A 20,924-nucleotide genomic window follows, 5' to 3' on the forward strand; every position below is an offset into this window, starting at 1 on the left:
CTGCTGTGAGCTTTTTGAGTGTTTTGCAGGTCAGTTTGTTGGTGGGAATGATGCACAAGTAGTAGAGTTATTCTTGTTGATGCTGCTCTTTGTATTCTCATGGCAAATTCTTATTTTCCAGCCTGACATTCTAACTCTGGGTCACTAGTTTTCACCATATCATCAAGCAGGCTCTGGAACACAGAAGCTGCTTGGAGTGATGATGAAAACAAACCCTACTCTTAAAAACTTGTTGGGACTCTTAACATAAAAATACTGCATTTTTAAAATAACTTCGAACAGTCTAAGTCTGTGATAGACCATGGCTGTCTGCTCATCCATCCTGCAGTGACCATGAAGCTGTCCCTGGGCATCAGTCTGTCCCCTGCCTTATGGCTGTGAGCAGAGCCCAGCTTGGCCCTGAGGAGTGATTAATTAAGGGTAGCTGTATGTTGCTGTGTTTTCCTTAACATGGGCTGTAAATTACTCAGCAGGCAACTAAAAACAAGTAGAAAGGAAATGTCCTCACCAGAAGGAAGTTAACCTAGAGCATAAAAAGGGCTATAAAAGGGGAAATTGGACTGGCTCAAGTATGAGGAGGGCCACACTGGTGTCTGCTTAACGAGGATGGGCTGGAGGTTGGCTTGTGTTGAGGAGTGCCCATGCAGCTCCTTGCAGATTACTCCAAGGAAAGGCTGGTTCTCTGATGGCCTTGGACCAGCCAGCTCTAGATAGAGAGGGGCTGTACAGGCCCTTTGCTCCAGCTTTCAGCCCAATGCTTAACTGGGCAAGGGCTGTGCAGGGCAGAAAAAACCTTGGTGAACCTCTGTGATCAACTCAGCAAAAGGCCCCTTCCAAGCCTTGCAGAGTCCAAATGTACCTACAGGAACAGGTAAGATGCAAATGGCTGCAAGAATGTGGTGAAGTACAAGCTTCTGCAGGCTGTGCAGGAAGTGCTGTGCTAAAACTGCATCCTCTAGCAAAGTGTCTGACAGAGGTTGGACTCAAATTATTTGCTCTAACAGCTCTTCACACATGCATTTCATGCAGCACAGTTCACACCATGTGAGTGTTCTCATTTCACCACCACTCTTGCCACTGAGAAGCACTAAATCTTGGGCAGAGTAAAAGCTCTGAGGGCAGTGCAAAGAGGCTCAGCAGCTCTCCTCTGCCCTCCCTCTGCCATCACTATGAACACAGCCACCTCTCACAGCCAGCAAAGGAGCACCATGTCAGGTGTTAAAGCAGCAACTTCAGTTTTTCCAGAGGGACAAAAAAACCCCAAGAAGCCATACTTTAACTTGGAACAAACTTTTTTAAAATTTATTTTATAGATCACACCAGCCTGAGTGATCTTTGAATGCTGGTCACAAAAGAGAGATCACACCACCTCCTTTGCACAAACTGAAGTAAACCCTCTTCCAGTCTCAGCAGTCTCCTTCATCTAGGAGCACAAGGAATGGAGAAAGAGAAAACCGCCTGGAGTTCCCTGCTCCCCTTGGAAGCAGAGAGCAGTGAAATCAGATGCAGTTTGATGCTGCTTCAGGGCCAGAAGACAACCAACTAAGGCCCTCGTGCCCTGTTTAGCCACACTTCACACCCCCTCACAATGCGGGTGCTATTAGTGTTGTAGCTGCCTATAGTTCCTCCCTCGCCAGGAGAGTGCTGGTATTTAGGCACATAGCTTGGAAAGGACTGTCTGACCTCCTTGCTTCCACCTTCAGGCCACTGCAGTCTCTAAGGCAAAGTACCCTCATCTCCAAACCCCATTTCCTCACCTCTCCCACGCCACTTGACGCTCTTGGAGTGCTGGTGCTGGCATCGGGAGATGTGCTCTCCTCCCCTGAGCCCACTGTCAGTCAGTCAGCGTGGAAAGCCTCTCTCAAGTCACAAGGTGAACTGGAATTAACTCCCCACACAGGGGCCATGGAGCCAGAAACAACCCACTAAGAGACAGAAACTTTTCGGTCTCCCTCTAAACTAAAAATCAAAAGTCCTTCATTGGAGGAGGAAGCCCTCAAGAAACTGAGGCTGATCGCACCTGCTGGGGAAAGTCACAACTTGCTGAGGATGCCACCTCCTCCCATGAAATGCTCCTACTGCTACCCACAAGCTGGCAGAGGATAACTCCTCTTCTCATGGGAGCCATGTGAAGAGGCAGAGTTAGAAAAGAGCTCAAAAGAATAGGGAACAGATCACTTCCACAACCCAGGGTTGAGAAACATGATAACAATCAAGTTAATTTATAGACCATCCTGGCAGGTTCTTCCCAAAGAAGCCAGAATTTGTCATTAAAAAATATAAAAATACAATCTTAAAAAAAGAAAAAAAATTACCATGTGCTTCCAAATCTGAAAGCACTTCTGTGGTTTGGTACCAATTCATCACTGCCCTCTTTGGCCAAGAGGGGAGAAGACAAATCCTACCTCTGCCAAGGCAAAGTTTGGCTCGTGAATTCCAGAGAAACGTTTTAGGAAATCACAGAGTAAAACAAAATCAAGGGGAGGCAACGTTTGCCCAAAGTTGTCTCTGTCCATCAAGGTGAGAAGGCTTTCTCTGGCTCAAGGGATGGACCAAGTGTTCCTGCACTATATTCCTAATACTGTCAGTTGAGCTGCAGCAGCCTGGAGGGGCAGGTTCAATTTGCTCCAATGTGCACTGCACAAACAGGGGGAAAAGCAGCATGATGGGAAGGGGAACAGGATGGGCAAATGACTGCCCATTTAATTCTGCCTCTGATTAAAATCTTAAGTGCCATCAATGTCTTTGACAAGGATATTTAGTATAAGATCCCTCAGATTAGCATCAAGAACTGTTTTCCAGTTTGTTTCCATCTTAGATCTCCAATTAATGGACTTCCTTGCCATCTCTGTCCAACTTCAGTCACCACAACATTAAATGAAACCTACTTAGACATAATTTGAGATGAAGGGGAACCAGAAACATATTTGACACGGGGCCAAAGTGGTGAGGAAACAATGCCCTATGGAGCCATCCTAAGCAACGTGTTTTTAACCTTCGCAAGTCTGAAGTTTCAGGCGTTTGATAAACCTCTGGATTCGAGACAGCAAACAGGAGGAGAGCAGCAAGTCCTGTGGACAGAATGGGGTGAGGGAGGAGGGAGGCAGCTAACTGGCTCTTCGCAGTTCTATCCAGACTCTCATCTTCATGCACACAAAATATAATAAAAACTAATAAGAATAAAAACTAAGCCCATGATGTACAAAAATGTGTCGACAGGGGGAGGAGGAAGGTGTCAGTTACTCAGTTCTGTGTGTCTTATCACCTTCATTAGCTTATAAATTATGCTCCTCTCCATCGCTTCCTTCAGGGAGGAGGGATGATTCTTCTGCAGCCAATCAGCTGGGATGGGTTTTGGTTTAAGCTGCTCTGGATCTTTTGGATAAGAAATGAAGGGAAGGAATTCCTCAGAGGGAGGTGGAGTAAGAAATTCAGCAGCCACTGGCAGGAGTCACACAGGCTCCCTGAGACTTCACTTTATGGCGCTGACCCCCACGTCGCCGGCCTCCTCCTCCGACTTTTGACTGAAAAACAAGAAATTACACTTTAGTGTGCAGAAATCTCTGAATCAGAGCATCAGCATGGTAGGAGTTCAGATGGACCACACACAAACACACACATGCCCTGGGAGTGCAGTTGTGGCTGATCAGCTTCCTGCCACTGCAGGAAGGAGATAAGGCATGAAGGAAGGAAGAGGAGAGACAGATACACCAGCCCTTCAAGCTGGGATGGACCTGATTTCCCAGTTTTCTGAATGCTTCACTCCCAGGAGATTCAGCAGGTGCCATGGGGAACCAAGGCCTCAGACTCCCTTGGTTTTGTAGAGAATGGAAGAAGAGTCCCCCACCCCCCTACCAGGGGTTTCTGGCTAACCTCACCCTGTTCCCAACCTCAGGCAGCAAGCCCACCATTCTCTTTTTAAGCAGCCAAATACCTTATTGCCCTCACGGACATGGGGCTCTTCATCCAGCGCAGGCTGAGAGAAAGCAGCAAGGAGAAAGAGGCAAAGGTAAGCAAGAAGAAAAGCAACACAGGCTCACAGGGAGGAGGGATGAGAGGAAGAGCAAGCTGGGAGCACTATTTACAACCACAGTGACACTACAAGAAGACAAGAAGGAGGTGGGGGATCAAGTAAGAAGCCACAGGCATATGCCATCCTGGCTCAAGAGGGCAAGATCTGAGATAACTAAGATAGCTCAAATTAGGAGGGGAAACACTGACCAGGTCGCTTGACAAACTCAGTTCCTGAGCCTTTCACTTTGCTAGATAAGAAAATTAAAAGGAGACACTCATGCAAAAAAGGTGATAAACAGTCCCCAAAGCCTACAATTAGAATTGAGTTTCCATTCCTTTTGGACAAAAAAGTTTAGTTATCTGTCTCAGACAAGATGCACTGACAAGTCCTAACCAACAAAACCTGGATAAAACTCTCAAAAGAGATAAGCTTTTCCTCTTCCTTCAACATTTACATCTTCCCTCCTTGACAGGGCAGATGACCTGTGTTTGCTACTACTAATTAGGCTGCAATTTCTCTAGTGGAGCGATGTTTTACCTCTCACTCAGAGAGCAGAGACACATTTTGTGACTGGCTGTTAAATGCTTCACTAGTTCAGCTACCAGGTGTATGAAGATGCATCTTCACTGTGAGCAGTGAATAAACAAATAGTGAACAGGTTGCCAAGCCAGGTTGTGCAGCCTTGCTCCTTGGAGCTTTTAAAGACATGACCGTATAAAACCCTGAGCAACCTGGTCTGACCTCACAGCTAATCCTACTTGGAACAGGACATTGCATTAGGCACTTGCTGAAGTCCAATATGAATTGTCCCAGGACCACAAGCTGCTAGCTGATGAAACATCAGCCATGGAGAGTCATGCAGTCACCCGAGACTCCCAATTTCTGCTGTGGGACTGCATACATTTCTATGTTTCTGCTGCATATTGAGTCTGAAGGTAAGTTCAAGGGTGTGAGGGAATAATGCTTGTGTTTTAGCATGCCCTTCCTCCAATAGGTGAGACCAGGATGCAAACAGCTAGGACAGACATGGTATTTTCCTCACTTACCAATGGTTGCAGGGCAGTAGGTGTCAGTGGCACTGCTGCTGTTGAGGGGGCCTCATCCCCAGCTGGTGGGCCTCCAGCTGCCATCCCAGCTTGGGGAACACCATCCTCTCGTTTTGTAATGGCTCCCTTCTTGGTTGACTGCATCTTGATCTGCTGTGGCTTGGAGTTCATCGGCGAGTTATTGGTGGTCTGGAGTAACTGCACATTACAAAGGAAGAGGCCAGAATCAGCATTAAAAAGGTCAATATGGAAAGATTCAATGTTGCTTTTTAACAAAACCTGTTGAGAATTGATACCAATAGCCACAGAGAGGACTATAGAGCAGCAGCTGTTCAAAGAAACCTGGGCTCCTGAGCTGTCCTCAAGACCCCTTACAGGGTGGAAAAGGCCACTCAGCTGGGGTGACACTCAGCCCTCTGCAGTATGACTCAAAGGTACCAGCTACAAGATGTCAGGAAGAGACGAAGATACGAGAACCAGAGGAATCTGCCTCACCCCCCACAATCCCAATCCCCCATTCACACCAGCTAAAACCCACCAGACAATAAAGCACACTGTTCATCTGCAACCCACATCAATGCTGATGTTTGTGATTGAAGGACAGCCTCTTCCCTCAATTCCCCAGAGCTATTGGGATTCTCCTGCTGGCTTCTCAATGCCCAGAGCAGCCAATGGGAATAAATAAAAAAAAAGTCTCACTCTTCAGCCTTTACCTTAGTGATGGTGCCCACAGCTTTGGTGCGGCCTTCACGGAAGACCAGACGCTGGTCTATATGCAAATATTCCGGGGTTTTGATGAAGCGGAAGTGCACCGTGGCTTTGTCCCCTGTCCGTAGGCAGTCCTTGTCCATGCTGAGAATCGTGGCTGTCTGACGGATGCTGCCACAATGCACTGTGAATGTAATGCACAAAGGCTTTCAGCAGCCAGTGCCGTTGGTGGAATAAGCTTCAGCCAGACATCTAAGGGGGCTCTTGCTACCCTACAGCTAACAGCACCGAGTTTGGAAGGTAAAAATATACCGTGCACAAAAGACTACCTGGGTCACGTGGCTGCCTTTGTTCAGTCCTCAAAAAGAGAACACAGATGAGCTAAAACAGATGGCTTGGAACAGAGGCTATCCTGAAGCATCCTCAACAGAATCCTATATGCCAAGCAGCCAGGCTATAGAGGGCAGGACCTAAAGCAAGTCTCTCAGTATTTGAAGCTGAAGAATCTTTGCACCTCAGAGATGTGGCTCAGGCAGCCTCCAAGTACACTTGCAGTCACACATCTCCTTTTACCTACAGCCTTTGCCACTCTCTCTCTATTACATTGCTGAGAAGAGTCAGACCAGGAACTGTTGCTTATATTCAGGCTGACAGAGCCATTGGGAGAAAAATTATCTCAGGCTAGAGCTGATAACAAACTGTTACCACTAGGAAACAAAGATGGGACAACACTGACACATACCCATGGCCTGATATCGTGGGCTGATGGTGGTGGGGTGATGGAGCACCAGAATCTCTGCCTCAAACTCCCACGATGCTTGTGGATTCAGGCGGGGTGACACCATTACCATGCCTTTCCGGATGGAAGAACGCTTGATCTGAAAAGCAAAAAACCTTAATGTCATTCTCCAGGGAAGAAATTTGCTTCTGTGGCTGACTGCCTCCAGAGGGATCCTAAAGGATGTCACAGATGCTAACTCGTGCTCACCAAGAGACAAAGGCTGAGCTGTTTAGCGGTATGTATCATTGTTATGCAAAGGTTGCAAAAATCGAGTTCAGGTGAAGTTTCTAATGAAGTTTTAATTAGAGTACTGGGAATGCTGAACACTGACACAGAAGCTTTTGACTTGCTTATCCTTTAAAAGCAAAACAGAGACCATGGTTGCACAGTACACAAGCAGATGACCTCTCCAAATGCACAATGTCTGTTAACACAAAATAGTAAGACCGAGCATGTGAAGTTTGGTATAGCTTAAACTATATCCCCTAAAAATCAGTGCAGCTTCTATTGACTGAAACATTTCACCAGAGGAATCACATCAAGTTCTGCTAATTCTTAGACCCCAAATCATGCAGCTGGTGCTACAAGTTGAGAGGAAGAGTGTAAATGCCCTGCCTAGGCCACTAATGCAGTTGCAGCCCCTGCTTTGTCACATGTCCAACACTATTCCTCATTCCTTTGGGTCCCACTGCTATTACCTGGCAGCTGTCAGGTGGAGCAACCAAGGCACAGGGCCCACAGAGGTTCTACAGGATTTTAATGGGCTGTGAAATGAGGCAGCTGAGACTCACAGAAGCAGTCTGATTGCAGCTGAACTCCAGGAGCACTCTAAAATGGGCAAGGTGGTTCCTGTTCTGTGTGTCTGGAGCAGATCACCTCACCTTTTTCAAAGCAAAGGAAGCAGTCTGGCCTCCCCGCACTTCTTTGACCGGCATTCTCTTGCGGTGGATGGACTTGACAGCAATAGGTAGGAAGTTGCCAAGGGGATCTGGCCCCAGCAGCAGGGTGTCATTTAGCTTGATGAGGCCTCTCAGTGTCGTCCCAGACACAACTGTTCCTACACCCTATGCCAAAAAAGAAAAAAACAAAACAGTAATTAGGGTTACTTCACCATACCAGGAGAAAGAGATCTAGAGCTTCCCTCTCTGGGGATGATGCCTTCTTCTCCCATCTGAAAGAGGGAGCAGAAAATTCTTCCCAATACCAGGCCCCTTACCGGGACAGAGTAAGTATCATCTATCTGGAATTCTGCTGGCTCTTCTTCCCTGTAACTGGTCCGTGGAGACAAGAGATTAAGAAACATCTTCAGCAAATCTAGGTTCTCCCCAGTGACATTCGAAATCTGGAAAATCGGGCACATCCTGTATAGGGAAATCGATGAAAATGGAGTTAGTTCACCTCCCTGCCTGGAATTCCATGTGTAGGGACACATCCAAAATCTTGAGACTCAATTCAATACACACTGCTAGGAAGGGAGAGCCTGGCAGGCAGTGATATGCACAACACCCCATGTTTGAAAACCTGCGACATCGCCTCTGCCTTTTAATGATATTCAGGAATAGGTGTAAGGTTCCATGACTGAAGGAAGCCGAATACCCTGCCTTCTTCTGCAGACTGCCCAGAAGCAGCCTCTCATTTCTGCCTCAGAGAAGGGAACACAAGCAGGTCAAGCTCAGAACACATTCTTATGGAATCAACACACCACGTGGCAGATGCAAACTTCACACATCTAGACAAGGGGACCCTCTTTCTGAATCTTCTCACCCGGTCTCCAAGTAGGATTGAAAGAGAAACGACTCTCCTCTACTCCCGTTACCTCTCTGAGCTGAAGTTGGAGGCTGTTACAATGACATCGTCCTTGCTCTGAACCAGCACGGGAATCTTCCTGCACCCTGGGGACTTCAGCAGTCGCTGTAACAGCTTCAGGGTTTCTTAAAGGGTGAAATGAATATTGTTAGGGCAGCAACTCCCGTCTTTATAAATCGCTTTTGTGGGGTCTCTCCCCGAAGGGAGACTGGTGCTTTTGTCACAAACAGACAGGAGAAGATGGCTAAAGGTGCATGAGACTGAGTTTGCTGCAGCCCAGGTGGGACAGAGGAGCCATTCCAGCTTCCATTTCATGCCAGCTAGCCTGCTGCCAAGCAACACCATACATGAACAGACATAAATATTTGCATCTGCAGATGCAATGCTGTGAAGTAGATATTTTATAGCTTTCTATTACGTAGCTTTAAGCAGTTGCAAGGTATTTCCTCTCCCTATAATAGTTTTCATATTGAACTCAATAAAACCAGCGGCACTCAGGATTTGAATCATTTGAGAACATGTGAATTAGAAATCAATTTTGACCAAACCAATCTCAACACACTTGCCCTGGCAATCGCCCTGCCCCAGAAGGTTAGAAAAACATGAAAGAGGTAAAGATCACTATTATCAACTAGCACAGTATAAAAGGGCCAGATGCAGAAATAAATACTTTGGGACAAACTTGATGAGTCCCACCTTTGATCTTTTGCCTCTTTAATTTCTTTTCTAAGCCTCATCTATCTGTGCAACAGCATTACCTGATACCCTAGCATCAGCCTCCTGCAAAGTGCATTACAACAGAGGAGGAAAAAGCCCAACAGGCTAGTAAGGGCTGAAAAGAGCAAATTAGTATTCTATAACTGTCATCCAATTAGACACTTTTTGTGAACAAATGACTGGCTATGGGAAAGTAATGTTTTGGATACAGAAACACAAATATCTAATCATGCCATCTGTTCTTCACACATACACTTGAGCCAGGTCTTGTGTCTATTTAATTTAAACACACATGACACAGGAGTGGCTTCTTTCAAGAGCAACTCTGCTCTACTCACCCTGAGCCAAATTTTCTCATTCCTTCCCTTTTATTATCTTATGTTTATCTTACATTTATTTGCCAACTACCTATTACAGAGACATTCAGATTATCTTCTGATCACATGCACCTGTTTACCTGAAACATATTTAGCTTTTTTACAATAATGACCTAACCACAGACAGTACTTGGAGTGTTCCCTTTCCTAATCCCTATGACTGATAATCAAAACAACTATTGCTCAGATTAACCACAGCATGTTCCTGAAGGTACGAGAAATGCATTGAGAGAATTTTAGAGGTGAGACTTGGTCACAACCTGAAAAAATGCCACACAAAGGTTAACAGGACACTGCTGGGGTCACAGGTGCTGCTTTAACTGCTGCTGAGCAAGAATTTCATTATTCCCTACTGCCCATTGCCATGCCTGCTTATGTCTAGTCCAGCCCTGCTACCACAGCACGTATATGAACCTGTTTTGAACCATGATTTATTAAGTGTTTTTTGGCTGGGTTCAGACAGAGGAAGGAGCTGCTGTAGTTATGCCTGTGTACCCGAGAAGTGCCCAAGTGAGCAGGATGTATAACAGGCAGCAGCCCCATCACCTAACACCTGCTGGACATCAAGTTTGATCACAGCTTAAGATCACACTCAAACTGTGGGCAAGGAGGAAAGCAGTTTTCAAGAGAACTTCCAGACATTTCCTCCAGGTTTAAATACCCAGAGAGAAGGCAAAGCCACAACCTCAATTGTATGCTTCTCCCCTTAGAGCTAAATTAATCAAAATCCTGTAACAAACACTTTCAGGTTGCCCAGATGAGTCCCCCAAGTCAGGTAATTTTGAAGTGGTGATTATGAGTGAAGTGCTTGCAAAATAGATAGATTTCCGGAAGTTGTTCAAGATACAGTCAAAAGCAGATAAAGCAGCTTTCCTCCAGCTGTAATTCCTCAACTCAAGCATAGAACAGCACAGACAGAAGTAAGAAGCAGCCCTGAAGAGAGCTTGTAAGGACTCACCTTGTAGGATGTTGGCAGGGCACATGTCAATCTTGGTCACGACAACAAAGACAGGAACGTTAAGTGCAAGAGCCAGGCCCAAGTGCTCCTTGGTCATTCCAACAATCCCAGCATTACTGCCAACCTACACCAAGGATACAAGAAATGGTGATGTACAGTTGTCCTGCACTGAGGTAGGTTATAGAGAAGGTCTTGTGTCAGACATGCAGTAGACTGTGCTTAGGCTGTAGGTGTATCATTGGGACTGCATGAACAGACTCAGCTCATATCAAGTAGTCTTGGACATTGGCTAAGGACTCGTTTCTCCTCCATTTTAACAAGGATTTGTGAAGTCTAAAAATCTTTCAGTTTTCATGAACCATACGTCTTGAGCTTGCCTGGGACTAACAGTCCTGAGGCACCTGCCTCAGAGTTCTGACAAAATACCCACAGTGGTTGCCACTCTCCACCTCTAAGAGATGCTGCCTCCCTTCACAACCCCACAGGAGGAGTACAATAGGAAAGAAGCTGAGGCTGTTAAATGTTTGAACAGCCCCATTCTTGCTGGTACCATACATCTTTCTTGCTACCTACCATAAGCATGCAGAAGTCAGGTAGATGGCCAGTCATGCCGAAGACGGTAGTTTTCAGGTACTTTTCATGACCAGCTAGGTCAATGAAAGTAATGACCTTGGTGGATTTCTCACAGATCTTTGTCCATTCCAAGCTGCCACCGTGGCTGTCAGGCTTGTTCACCACGTTACCCTCGCTGTCAAAGCCAAGGATGTCATTGCCCACACTGCTGGTGCGGCCTGACTCAATCTCATGCTTATGGCGGAAAAGCTTTTGCCGAGCAAAGCCTCGGCCATTGTCGAGTTCACCATGTGTCAGGACACCCAGCAGAGTGCTCTTTCCTGCATCCACATTGCCAACCACTGCTACCCTGGAGGGGAAAGAAAGCAGGAACTTGTTAAAATCTGTTATCTGAAGAAACAAAAAATTAGGAAAAACCTAACACCACTGCTCCTGCAAATAACGAGCTTTTTTTCTCCCTAATCTCCAAAGAGGGACTGAAAAAATATTAGACCTTCTCAAGCAGAGAAAAGGTTCTTTCACAATCATTAGGGAACAGGGGAGATCCTAGACTCTGGGAACTGGGATGTGGAAGATAGTGAAAACCTATCACTGGTGTCCAGGTCACAGTCAGATGAATTTCATGTTGCTTGATGCCATACTGAGTATCTCTTTTCAAAGCTCCATTCTCTGCAAACCAACACACACACTGTGGCAATTCAAAAGAAAGATTAAATCCCAACTTTGACTAAAATAGCACTGCCTCTTTTGTATTTCTCCTGTTGCAACAGCACCAGGTGCTAAAGAGAGCATAGAAATTTAAATTGGTATTACCAGAAAAGCTGAAACAACAGTGAAATATTTAAGAGAAAACCTGCTCCAACAACTATCTCGTTCCTTGTCTCTGATAAAGGTGGCAGTTGGCATATGCTGGAAATCCATTCCATCCAGGCCTGTGCAGACTCTCAAGTTGCACTACAGCTATTGTAACTATTGTATGTCCATTAAAAGGTGACTTGGATCATCACAGTCTTTGAACAGAATTGAATCCTTAGTCAAAAGTATTGCGTTCCAGCGGCATGTATATATGCACACACATATAGACATAATATGAATATGTGACTCCCTACTGGGATTCCAGCCCACAAAAGATCCCCAAACTGCAAAGCTGTCACCCAGAGAGCAACAGCCCTTAGGTAAAGGCAGGCAAATCTCCACAGTTTGTTCACAATAGAGATGGCAACAACAACAAAAAGGCGATTTCATTAGCAAGGAGTGGTCAAACTCAATTGCTTTTGTTGGGTAGCTACAACACCCAGACCTGAATCAGTGCTGCTGGCTCATCATCAGGGACTGCTCACACGGTAAAAATGCAGCTGGGCTGCTGTCTAACCCTGTCTCCACCCAGCTCCTCACCTGACCTCCAGGAAGTCGTTGTCACCAACGCGTTTCCGAACGAGGTAGTCGCGCACCTTGCCCCCTGCCTCCTGGTGCTCCCGCAGGAGAATCACATCTGCCTCGATCTGCTCTGCCATGCTCTTCAACGTGGCATAGGATGCTTCCATGTCTGCCTCGCTCAGACCATATTCAGTCCCATCTAGTTATGAGGTTGAGAAGACACAGGACAGTCAGTGAGCACCACCCTGCAAGGACCAGCAGCAATAATCTTGTTCTGCCTGGGACGTGGGACACTGATTGGGATTTATATGTGCACTGGAGGTGACAGCCATGTACACAGAATAAGCCCCCTTTGCCCAAAATGAAAAAAGATGGTCTTCACTCTAAAGTGTTAAAAGATACTAGAAAAGCACCATCTTTCATTCAGAGGAGTTTTCTTCACAATTTCTACAAGCAAATACTTACGGACCAGCGAGAAAGACACGTTCCTGTCTAATTCCCTTACTTCACTTGCTGAATGTACCTTGTGTGTTATTTCCCTTCAGTCAGGAAAAAACAGTTCCTCTTGCATTGCAATAAAGGAAAAATCATTAACAAAAGAGATGCTCTGACTGAAATATCACCACAATTAACCAGCGAGTCTGGGACCAATTTAAACAATCAGCTTATTTTGTAAAACCACATCCCAAGCACGCATTTTCTGCAAGTCTAGCCTGCACAGCAATTTCTTTAACCCCCACGTACTCCAGTTAAAACAATGTTTTTGGCATGTCTCACTGCCTTCGCCCTGGAACTTGAAAGAAATGCTGACAGCACATGAGGCCAGAAAAAAACAGGGAGGCATGGCAGGCTCCGAACAGCCCACCCAAGCAAAGAGCTGACAGTCAGAGCAAGCCCATGGCAACTATCTACATTGTTTAAAGACTACCACAGCTCTCAGCTTCCCTCCCAGCATAAGTGATGAGAAGCAGCACAAATTTAAGGCCAGAATCATCACTTGAGTAAGAAAAAACCACAACAAACAAAGGTGGAGAGACACACAGCACATGGATGACCCAAGCTATTGCTGTGAGCGCATTCACACGCATGGCTGACTCATCAGCTGGTGAGCAGTAACTGCAGTCTGCATCAACTAATCAGCATCTGAAGTAGTGCACAGCTCTACAACAAGGAGAGCTGCTGGGTGATATCTGACCTAGCTCATAAACTGGCTGAGAAGCTGCTGAGATGGGGGGGAAGGGAACAAAAAGCACCATGGCTGGACTCTTGGGTTGTAGAAGGGGAAGAAGAAGTAGGGGGGGATAGAAGGAGTGAGTAGGAGCCAAGGCAGAAAGGGAAGGGTCGCTACTGATGCAGTAGTGAGTAACCTGGCAGCCTTCACTTGCTCTTGGTCATCTGAGGCAGATATCCTTGATGACCAAAATACTGGTTGTTGTTTCCCATTTACAGAAAAGATCCCAATCTTCCTTGCCTGCAGGAATCCCAAATGAAGTCAGAAGTATTAGCTCATATTTTAAGAAACAAATGTCTACTTCTAAGTATTTCACTGCAACAACCACCAGTTAACATCCTCACAAGGCATTCTAGGAGAGAAAGCATCTATCAGCCTAACTGGCTAGATCTTCCCTGCAGGTGTGGTTATCCCAAATATCAAGGATTCAGACTACATGTGGGAAGCTCATTCGGACACAAGAGCATTATCCCTGTGATACCGGCCGCACAACAACTGATTATCTAATGCTGGCTTCTCTATGTTGGCTGCTTTGCAAGACACTAAGAAAAACCAAAAAGCACACGGGTCTGAGGTAACACAACTTCCTCCTTCCATTATCTTGGCCAACTCTGGCATTAAGAGGACATGGGGTTCGTATTCTTCTTTAGATGTATTAACTAGTAAAATGTCTTCAGCCTTACGCTAGCCGCAGACAACTTTTCTGTATTCAGGAAAGAAGTTTTGATTTCATAGCAAGGCCACGCTCAGTATTATTTTACCAGCATGAGATGCAAATATTCAAATTGTAAAAATGAGAAAAAAAGGCAATCCATGTAAAGTGGTAAAGCCTAAAAGGAAAATGACTGCAGTCACGCCCCAGTTTGTGTGACAATAAAGGCCTCATGCTGAGAAAAGGAAAACCTTTCTCTCCACAGTACATACACACACTATAAAAGTCAGCAGCATGTATTTTGGCTATCCAATACATTCCTGTGGGGTAAAAATTGTAGTATTTACAATGGAGTAGTGAACAAAGCAGAAAGAACAAGACCTCCACCAGACATTGAGGATGTCTGTACTAAAACTGTTAGAAGAATTTCAGATCCTTCATCTTTTCCTGGTGTGCCTGGATATTTCACACCTTATTTCCAAAAACAACTTGTATGATTTTACACAAAAAATATGTTTAGCTCCACTGCTTAAGACAACAGCTGGCAGGAATAAAGTAAAAGAATCTGCCCCACATGTTCTGCTATACTTTATGCAGGTTTCCAAGTTATTCTGGAGAAGTAAGTACTATCTTCAGCAGCAGGCCAGTTAGATGAACTAGGTCTTTCTTAAAATTTTAATGTTCTTTGTTTTTTTTTCCTGAGGAAACTATACTCACCTGATCCTTGACCAATGACATAGATGGTCTCTCCGCATCCCTCATCAATCCTCTCTGACATCTGACGAAGCAAACTGTCATACTGCTCTGAAGTTGGACTCACCATCACCAGCTGGAAAGAAGTTCAAATATCCATTTGAAGCTAGATGTCAAGCAAGCAACTTCAAAACCAGCTTCAGTCATAAGGACAATCATGTGTGTTTTATAGAAATATAAAGGCTCTTTTTCGAGGACCACTTTCTGGTGCTTTGGGGTTTTGTGTTGTTTTGTTTTCTTTATACCCAGTTTTGCTGACAGCTGTTTTCTTGTGACACCACACAAGGTAATTTGTCTGAGCTCAGAGCTCATTTATGTCCGAAGATATACTTCAAAGAAAGAAAAAATACCTAGCATCTCATTTTGAAGTAACCAATGTTTAAAAGCCACATTTAAGTGGCTTCTGCTTCTGTGTAATACATGTTTTCATTCAAGGAAAACAGAAAGGGGAGGAGATATTTTCTCCAAAGAAATTCCTTAGCTGGGTACTCGCTCCACAAGTCACAGCTGCAGAGAGTGCTGCTGCTCCCTGCAAAGCATGAGGGGGAAGCCAGAGCAGCCAGCCAGACCTCACTGCAGAGAAACACCTAGGCACCAAAACCTAGAGCATCTCACAAATCTTTCACATACTTTACTCCCCTTTTGTTTTCTGAGGAAGCCAAAGGGAAAGAGAAAACACAAATAAGCATTATTTTCAAAGTACTAACAAAACTTCAGGTACTTCACACTACAGTGCTGAGAGGCAGACACACAAAGCAGTTTGGATAAGCTTACTTGATTGTTTCACCAGCAGAGAGCTGCAGTCTTGAAAGCCAGCAGCTGTGCTACCAAGAGGCTTTGGCTGCAACTGTGGTTATTGCAGCAACCACAGCGTTACCCTTCCCTGCAGAGGCATCAAGAAAAAGTGGGCAGAAACACAGGAAAATGAGGACAAGACAGTGCTTCAGGAAGGATTTTTCTTAGAAGAGAATGGCGTAGCATCATTTCTGGCAAAAACCTGTGTTACTCATATAGTGCAACTGAAGGCACTCACACAGGGTGGGCACACTAGTAGTGAGGCAGAGGCAGACCAAAGAGACCTTTATCACCCATTCAGGACCCATGGGCCACCTGCTCTCCGGCTGCCCCCATGGTTACAAATCTGCTGGTGGCTTAAGCATCCTGGGACAGTGGCTCAAGAGCTGCAGCAACTGAGACATGCATTGCTGTTAAAAAGACACTTTTAGTAAAGAGTTGTAAAGACTATAACCTGTTGATAGCCATTTTGTGTAGTCACGTCTGTCCCACACTAAAACAATAAAATCCATACTTCACATTAGCTGCCCTCTCTTAAACATTCCAAAATCACACCCAAAGAGTTGTGCTCCTCTCCATAATGCGCTACGACCAGTCTGAGATCTGTGCTAGATTTGCCTAAAACAAACACATGCCATACAGCAGTTCACAATTATTACACCTTCAAGCCTGCCCAACACTCTCTACTAACACAGCCTGACTTGCTAGTACAGCTAACACAATATGCATTCAAGAAGGAACCAACTTTACCACCTGCTACTACCTTTAACAGAAATGAGGAGTGTAAGGGAACCAAAATCTCCACAAATTTAAGCAGCTTTCAGAACAACAGCGATGCATGGACATGGAAAACTGAAGCACAGACAGCAAATCCTGGTTAGAAGGTTTAAGGTAGCCAATGAAGGCCTTTCTTCAGATGTTCAGGGTCACACAAAGCACGTATGTGTCTTCAAGGGCTAGACAGCTATGAGAAAGACAATCACCTTCATGTGCCTACTTATGATGCATGTCCTACCTAAGGCTTTGAACTACTTGTCATAGTCTGCAAAGGGTATCAAAGCGCTCTGATCTGGCCACATATAGTCTCTCTACTTCTACTACACAGGATTGAGTTTTGCCTTTATTAGTTGTTCTTCAGGTTTTGCTTTCTTACTAAAGACCACCACTGGATGTAAATGCATTGTGAGGGAAATCAGCAGCTGTTCATATGGAGGATCAGGAGAAGAACAGTGTCGATGAATAGGTATTGTTTTGCCCAGAAAGCACTTTCAGAAACTCCTGGAAGCCCAGCAGACAGGCTCACTGTTTTGGTTAGTGCACCAGCAGAGGTCAGAAACTCAGGAAGAGCTAATAAACAGGCTGTCATACACATAAAAATCAATAAAATAATAGGGGCCAGCCATGCAAAGGCACACTAACTTCAGTTCTTCAAGTCTCATCACCATCTTCATTTCTCTATAAGTTCAAATGCTTCAGCAGAGTGAGTGTTCAAGGTATCAGGAGGACATTTCAGCCAAGCAGCTCGCTGTGGCCTTCCCTCTTGGTGCCAGGCAGGAGGGCTGGGGGCTCAAACAGCACAGTACCTGTGCATTTTAAGGCTGCACAGGTCAAAATGCTGCTCCCCCCTCCTGCTTCTTTCACTGCTGTCCAGTGGTGATGTTAAAGGGTGTTCCACTGGTAAACTGCTACTTCAGAACAGCAGGAGTCTTCCAAACACTACCCCGGGGCCAATGAAGCTTGCAGCTGATATGATTTAGCAGGATGTCAAGAGAAGGATGTGTAGAGCAAATAGCAGCCTTCATGAATCACACCTTCCAATGCCATTCAGTATTTTGAACATCTGCTTCAGACCGCCCCAGCAAGTCCTGCAATTTCATAAGTCTCTGCAAGACTTCACTTGCTGTTTTGAAGATCCTTTTAGCAAGAGTTCTGAACAGAGGGAGCCTGTTCTTTGCCATCTCCTTGATGGAAGAGAGGCCATCCATCTTGGCCACTTCCCCACTTCCACTCTTTTTGCTTTTCACCTTCGAGCAATCCCCACAAAGTCAAATTTTTTCACGTTGGTTCTTCCCACTTTGCCAGGCACTGAGCAGTTAAAAGTAGGAGTCATGTAGGTCTAGCGTTTCCTATAGGGAAAAAAAGTAACAACAGTTACTGTTTTACTCTCATGACAGCAAAACAATTCTGCAATCACATCTCTCAAGTCTCTTCCCAGTCTCTAGGGAGAGGTAGCTTTTCCCACCTTTCCTCTGACCAGTTTTGGGATTAACATACACCAGAGGAGGGCAATAGCTATAGATGGCCAAGCTTAATCCAGGGGGGACAAGCTGGCCTGTGGCATTCTGCACTGCCAAAGAACAAGCAAGAGGCCATAGTTTTAATTAACAATTTCAAGACACCAGTGAGATCAAGCTAAGGTTGTGTCAGCACTACAGGCAGTCCTTTGAAAAGAAGCATGAGGGAAACTATAAAGACTAAGGGCAAACCAGATGCTACGAGATACATGGAGCTGCTCCTTACTGGAATAACATAGTCTGACACTTTGCATGTGGAAGTCAGGGAAAAGACAACCCAATCTTATAATATTTCAGTCTCATATCAACACTTCCTGCAATGTCATATGTTATTTCCTGATCCTGTGGATAGTAGTTCAAGCGCAATTAAGGTTCTGTTGTCAATGTAGACATAATATAAGTATCAGCTGCCCTAACAGCCTTGTGTGATGGTCTGGACCTGAAAAATGATTACTACTCCTGTGTGTTAGTACTGAAGGGGAAATAAACACCCATTAACATCAATGTGATAAGAAATTTGTGCAAATGAATGGAACTGTTTCCTTGATCATTTGGCAAGGTCACTTGATAACTGAATCTCAAAGTCGTTCCTCTCTTAAAAGAGCACACCTTAAAATTAAGACACTGAGGAATTAGGGGAGGACTGGGAGAAAAGTGTGTAACATGGTGAGGGGGTGGGGATCAAAGCAGCAGCTGCCAGCAAACAAACTACAGCAGGAATCACTTTTTTAAACAGGAATTGGAGGGCAGCAATTCAACTGGCAAGACAGAAAAGACAGGGGACTGGAGGAGCAAGGGGGCAGTTTAGCTACTGTATTCTTACCAAATATGATTGTTGTTCTGAGCACAAAGCAGGAAACCAAACTTGGAAAGAGGGGGCAGAGCTCATAGTCTTTGCTCTCATCCAATATGGGGATGAATGAAAAGGGAAAAAGACAGCAGGTATATACTGTTGTATGGAAAAGTAAATTGTAGTAAATGTCAAAAAAATGCTTACCTGTCCCTTCTATAGCGCCTGCAGATTTCTAGGAGTGGAAGACAGGCTTGTGACAGAAATGGGGGTTCAGGCAGAAAAGCATTCCTCTCTCTTCTTCATCAACATTTTGGTCAGGTTCCTGGCTGTGGATAATCAGAGACACAACCCTCGGCGTCCTACTGCACTCTCTTCCACATCAGCCACGTCCAAGACAAAGCACTGATCGATACTGGCATCCTGTACTAAAAATCTTGTCCAGCTCATTAAGTCATGAACAGGTGGCTCAATAAACACTGCAAGCTTGATTTCTTTACTTTCTTGTAAAACATCTTCTTAACATTTAATACAGTGTCAAACTGTAAAATATCCAGTCATCCCCTTGAAAACTAGTATTTCTACATCCACACACCACAGCTCCTCTCCTTCCATCTCTCCACAGAGGGCAAGAACATCCAGGACTTTGGAACAACTCCAGTTGGAAGCATGAAGAAGAGGGATGGCAGAAAACCAGGAGGAAACACCAGCTAAGCTGACTTCTGGAACACATAATTACAAGTGGACCGAACCAAGTTTTCAGGAGACCGTAGAGCGGGAGATAGCATCACAATACATCAAACTCTTGTCAGCAAAAGGTACACAGCTAAAGAAACCAGCCAACTGGGACAAAATAGCAGAAGGCATGGAAAGCCAGCTAATACAGTCTGTGACAGGCTCTGGTAGGCACATATTACTACGAAGTATCTTCCTGCATAGTGGTAGTGAGAACAGATTCTTACAGAAATAAGACCACCACACAGTCTTGTCACTTGAATCCCAGCAAGGAACCGCACACGACCAAACCTTTTCAGACTGTAGCAACCTGGTTTGCAAGTGCAAGGCATCCATGTCGCTGAGGCCTTAAACTTAGAAGTTAGGAGCTCTGACCTGCTTTTAAGATTGTGAAGGAAGGCCCAGGAACGAGTACAACTGGCAGCAGAGATAACTGCAGAGAACCAGCACAGAGGAAAAACACGAGCAAGGTGTTAGGGCAGCTGTCAGCCTCAAACCCTGAGCTCAATGAGAGGATGGACAGGAAGGACAACAAGCCTGCCAGCACCCTCCTGTCCCGGCCAGGGTACAGATCACAGAATGATCCGAACAGCATGGAAAGGACCTTAAAGATCATCTAGGTCCAACCTCTCTGCCACGGGCAGGGTCACCAGATCGCTCTCACCTCTTCGTAGCTCAACTTTACTGAGCTCCTCCCGGCTCTGCCCAGCGGGCTCTCCACTCCCGGATGGCTGGTGCTGGGGCGGGGAGAGAGGGAGCCCCCGGGGCCCAACTCCAGCCCGGAGAGAAGCCTCAGGGTGACCTCCCCCCGGCACCCCGGCGGAGGCAGGTGGGCCCCAGGCCCCTCGCTCTCCCGAGGCGAAGGAGGCGACAAGGAGAGCGGCCGACCCCACAGCCGCTCCGCCACGGGCAAGGCAACCTGAGGGGAGAGGGCAGCACGGATCCCGGCGGGGCGATGGCGCTCGCCGCCGCCCGCCCCTCCTCCAGGCCTACCTTACTGGTGAGGTCGATCTCGGGCTCGCCGTTGAGCGCTTCGCCGTCCTCGGCGTCGAAAGCGGAGCGGAGGGGACAGGCGGCCGCCGCTACACGAGGCCCGCCACCCGGAGATCCGGGCTCCGGGGCGAACATGCAGGCCGGTACCGGGGAGCCCCCCATCGGGGATCGACTCCGTTCCGCCGCCGCCATCTTCCCTGCCCCGGCCCTCCTCCCCCGCCCCCGCCCCGGGAGGCGGTGGCTGCCCCGCCCCCGTCCCGCCAAGGCGGCGCCAGCCAATCGTCGGCGGGGAAAGGGGGCGATTAGCCGGTAGCCATGACAAC

General features: G+C 46.1%; 1 protein-coding gene across 2 annotated transcripts; it reads right to left on the minus strand.

The window, feature by feature from the left end:
• Positions 1 to 1,274: 1,274 nt before the first annotated feature.
• Positions 1,275 to 20,824, minus strand: GTPBP1 (GTP binding protein 1). Of its 2 annotated transcripts, XM_030469639.1 has the most exons (12): positions 20,602 to 20,824; positions 14,959 to 15,070; positions 12,377 to 12,557; positions 10,982 to 11,330; positions 10,409 to 10,532; positions 8,367 to 8,481; positions 7,767 to 7,911; positions 7,432 to 7,614; positions 6,512 to 6,647; positions 5,775 to 5,953; positions 5,062 to 5,259; positions 1,275 to 3,524 (listed from the first exon to the last, which is right to left on the minus strand). In XM_030469639.1, the coding sequence occupies exons 1-12, from the start codon at positions 20,791 to 20,793 to the stop codon at positions 3,432 to 3,434; spliced, it is 2,007 nt and encodes a 668-aa protein (XP_030325499.1). In that variant the 5' UTR covers positions 20,794 to 20,824; the 3' UTR covers positions 1,275 to 3,431. The 2 variants fall into 2 exon arrangements, with proteins under 2 accessions (XP_030325499.1, XP_030325501.1); XM_030469641.1 differs by lacking the exon at positions 14,959 to 15,070 and having other exon boundaries at positions 20,602 to 20,649.
• Positions 20,825 to 20,924: the final 100 nt, after the last annotated feature.

The sequence above is a fragment of the Calypte anna genome, chromosome 1 (assembly GCF_003957555.1).
Source record: "Calypte anna isolate BGI_N300 chromosome 1, bCalAnn1_v1.p, whole genome shotgun sequence".
NCBI lineage: Eukaryota > Metazoa > Chordata > Aves > Apodiformes > Trochilidae > Calypte > Calypte anna.

What these genes read in the sequence shown, in the direction of transcription:
- GTPBP1 (XM_030469639.1), bottom strand. Translation starts at nt 20,793, where the DNA reads ATGGCGGCGGCGGAACGGAGTCGATCCCCGATGGGGGGCTCCCCGGTA. An exon ending in CTGACTTCTGCATGCTTATG is followed by an intron (nt 10,533 to 10,981) that starts GTAGGTAGCAAG and finishes TCCTTGGTGTAG; the next exon opens with GTTGGCAGTAATGCTGGGAT. An exon ending in TCCAACTTCAGCTCAGAGAG is followed by an intron (nt 7,912 to 8,366) that starts GTAACGGGAGTA and finishes TTCCCTATACAG; the next exon opens with GATGTGCCCGATTTTCCAGA.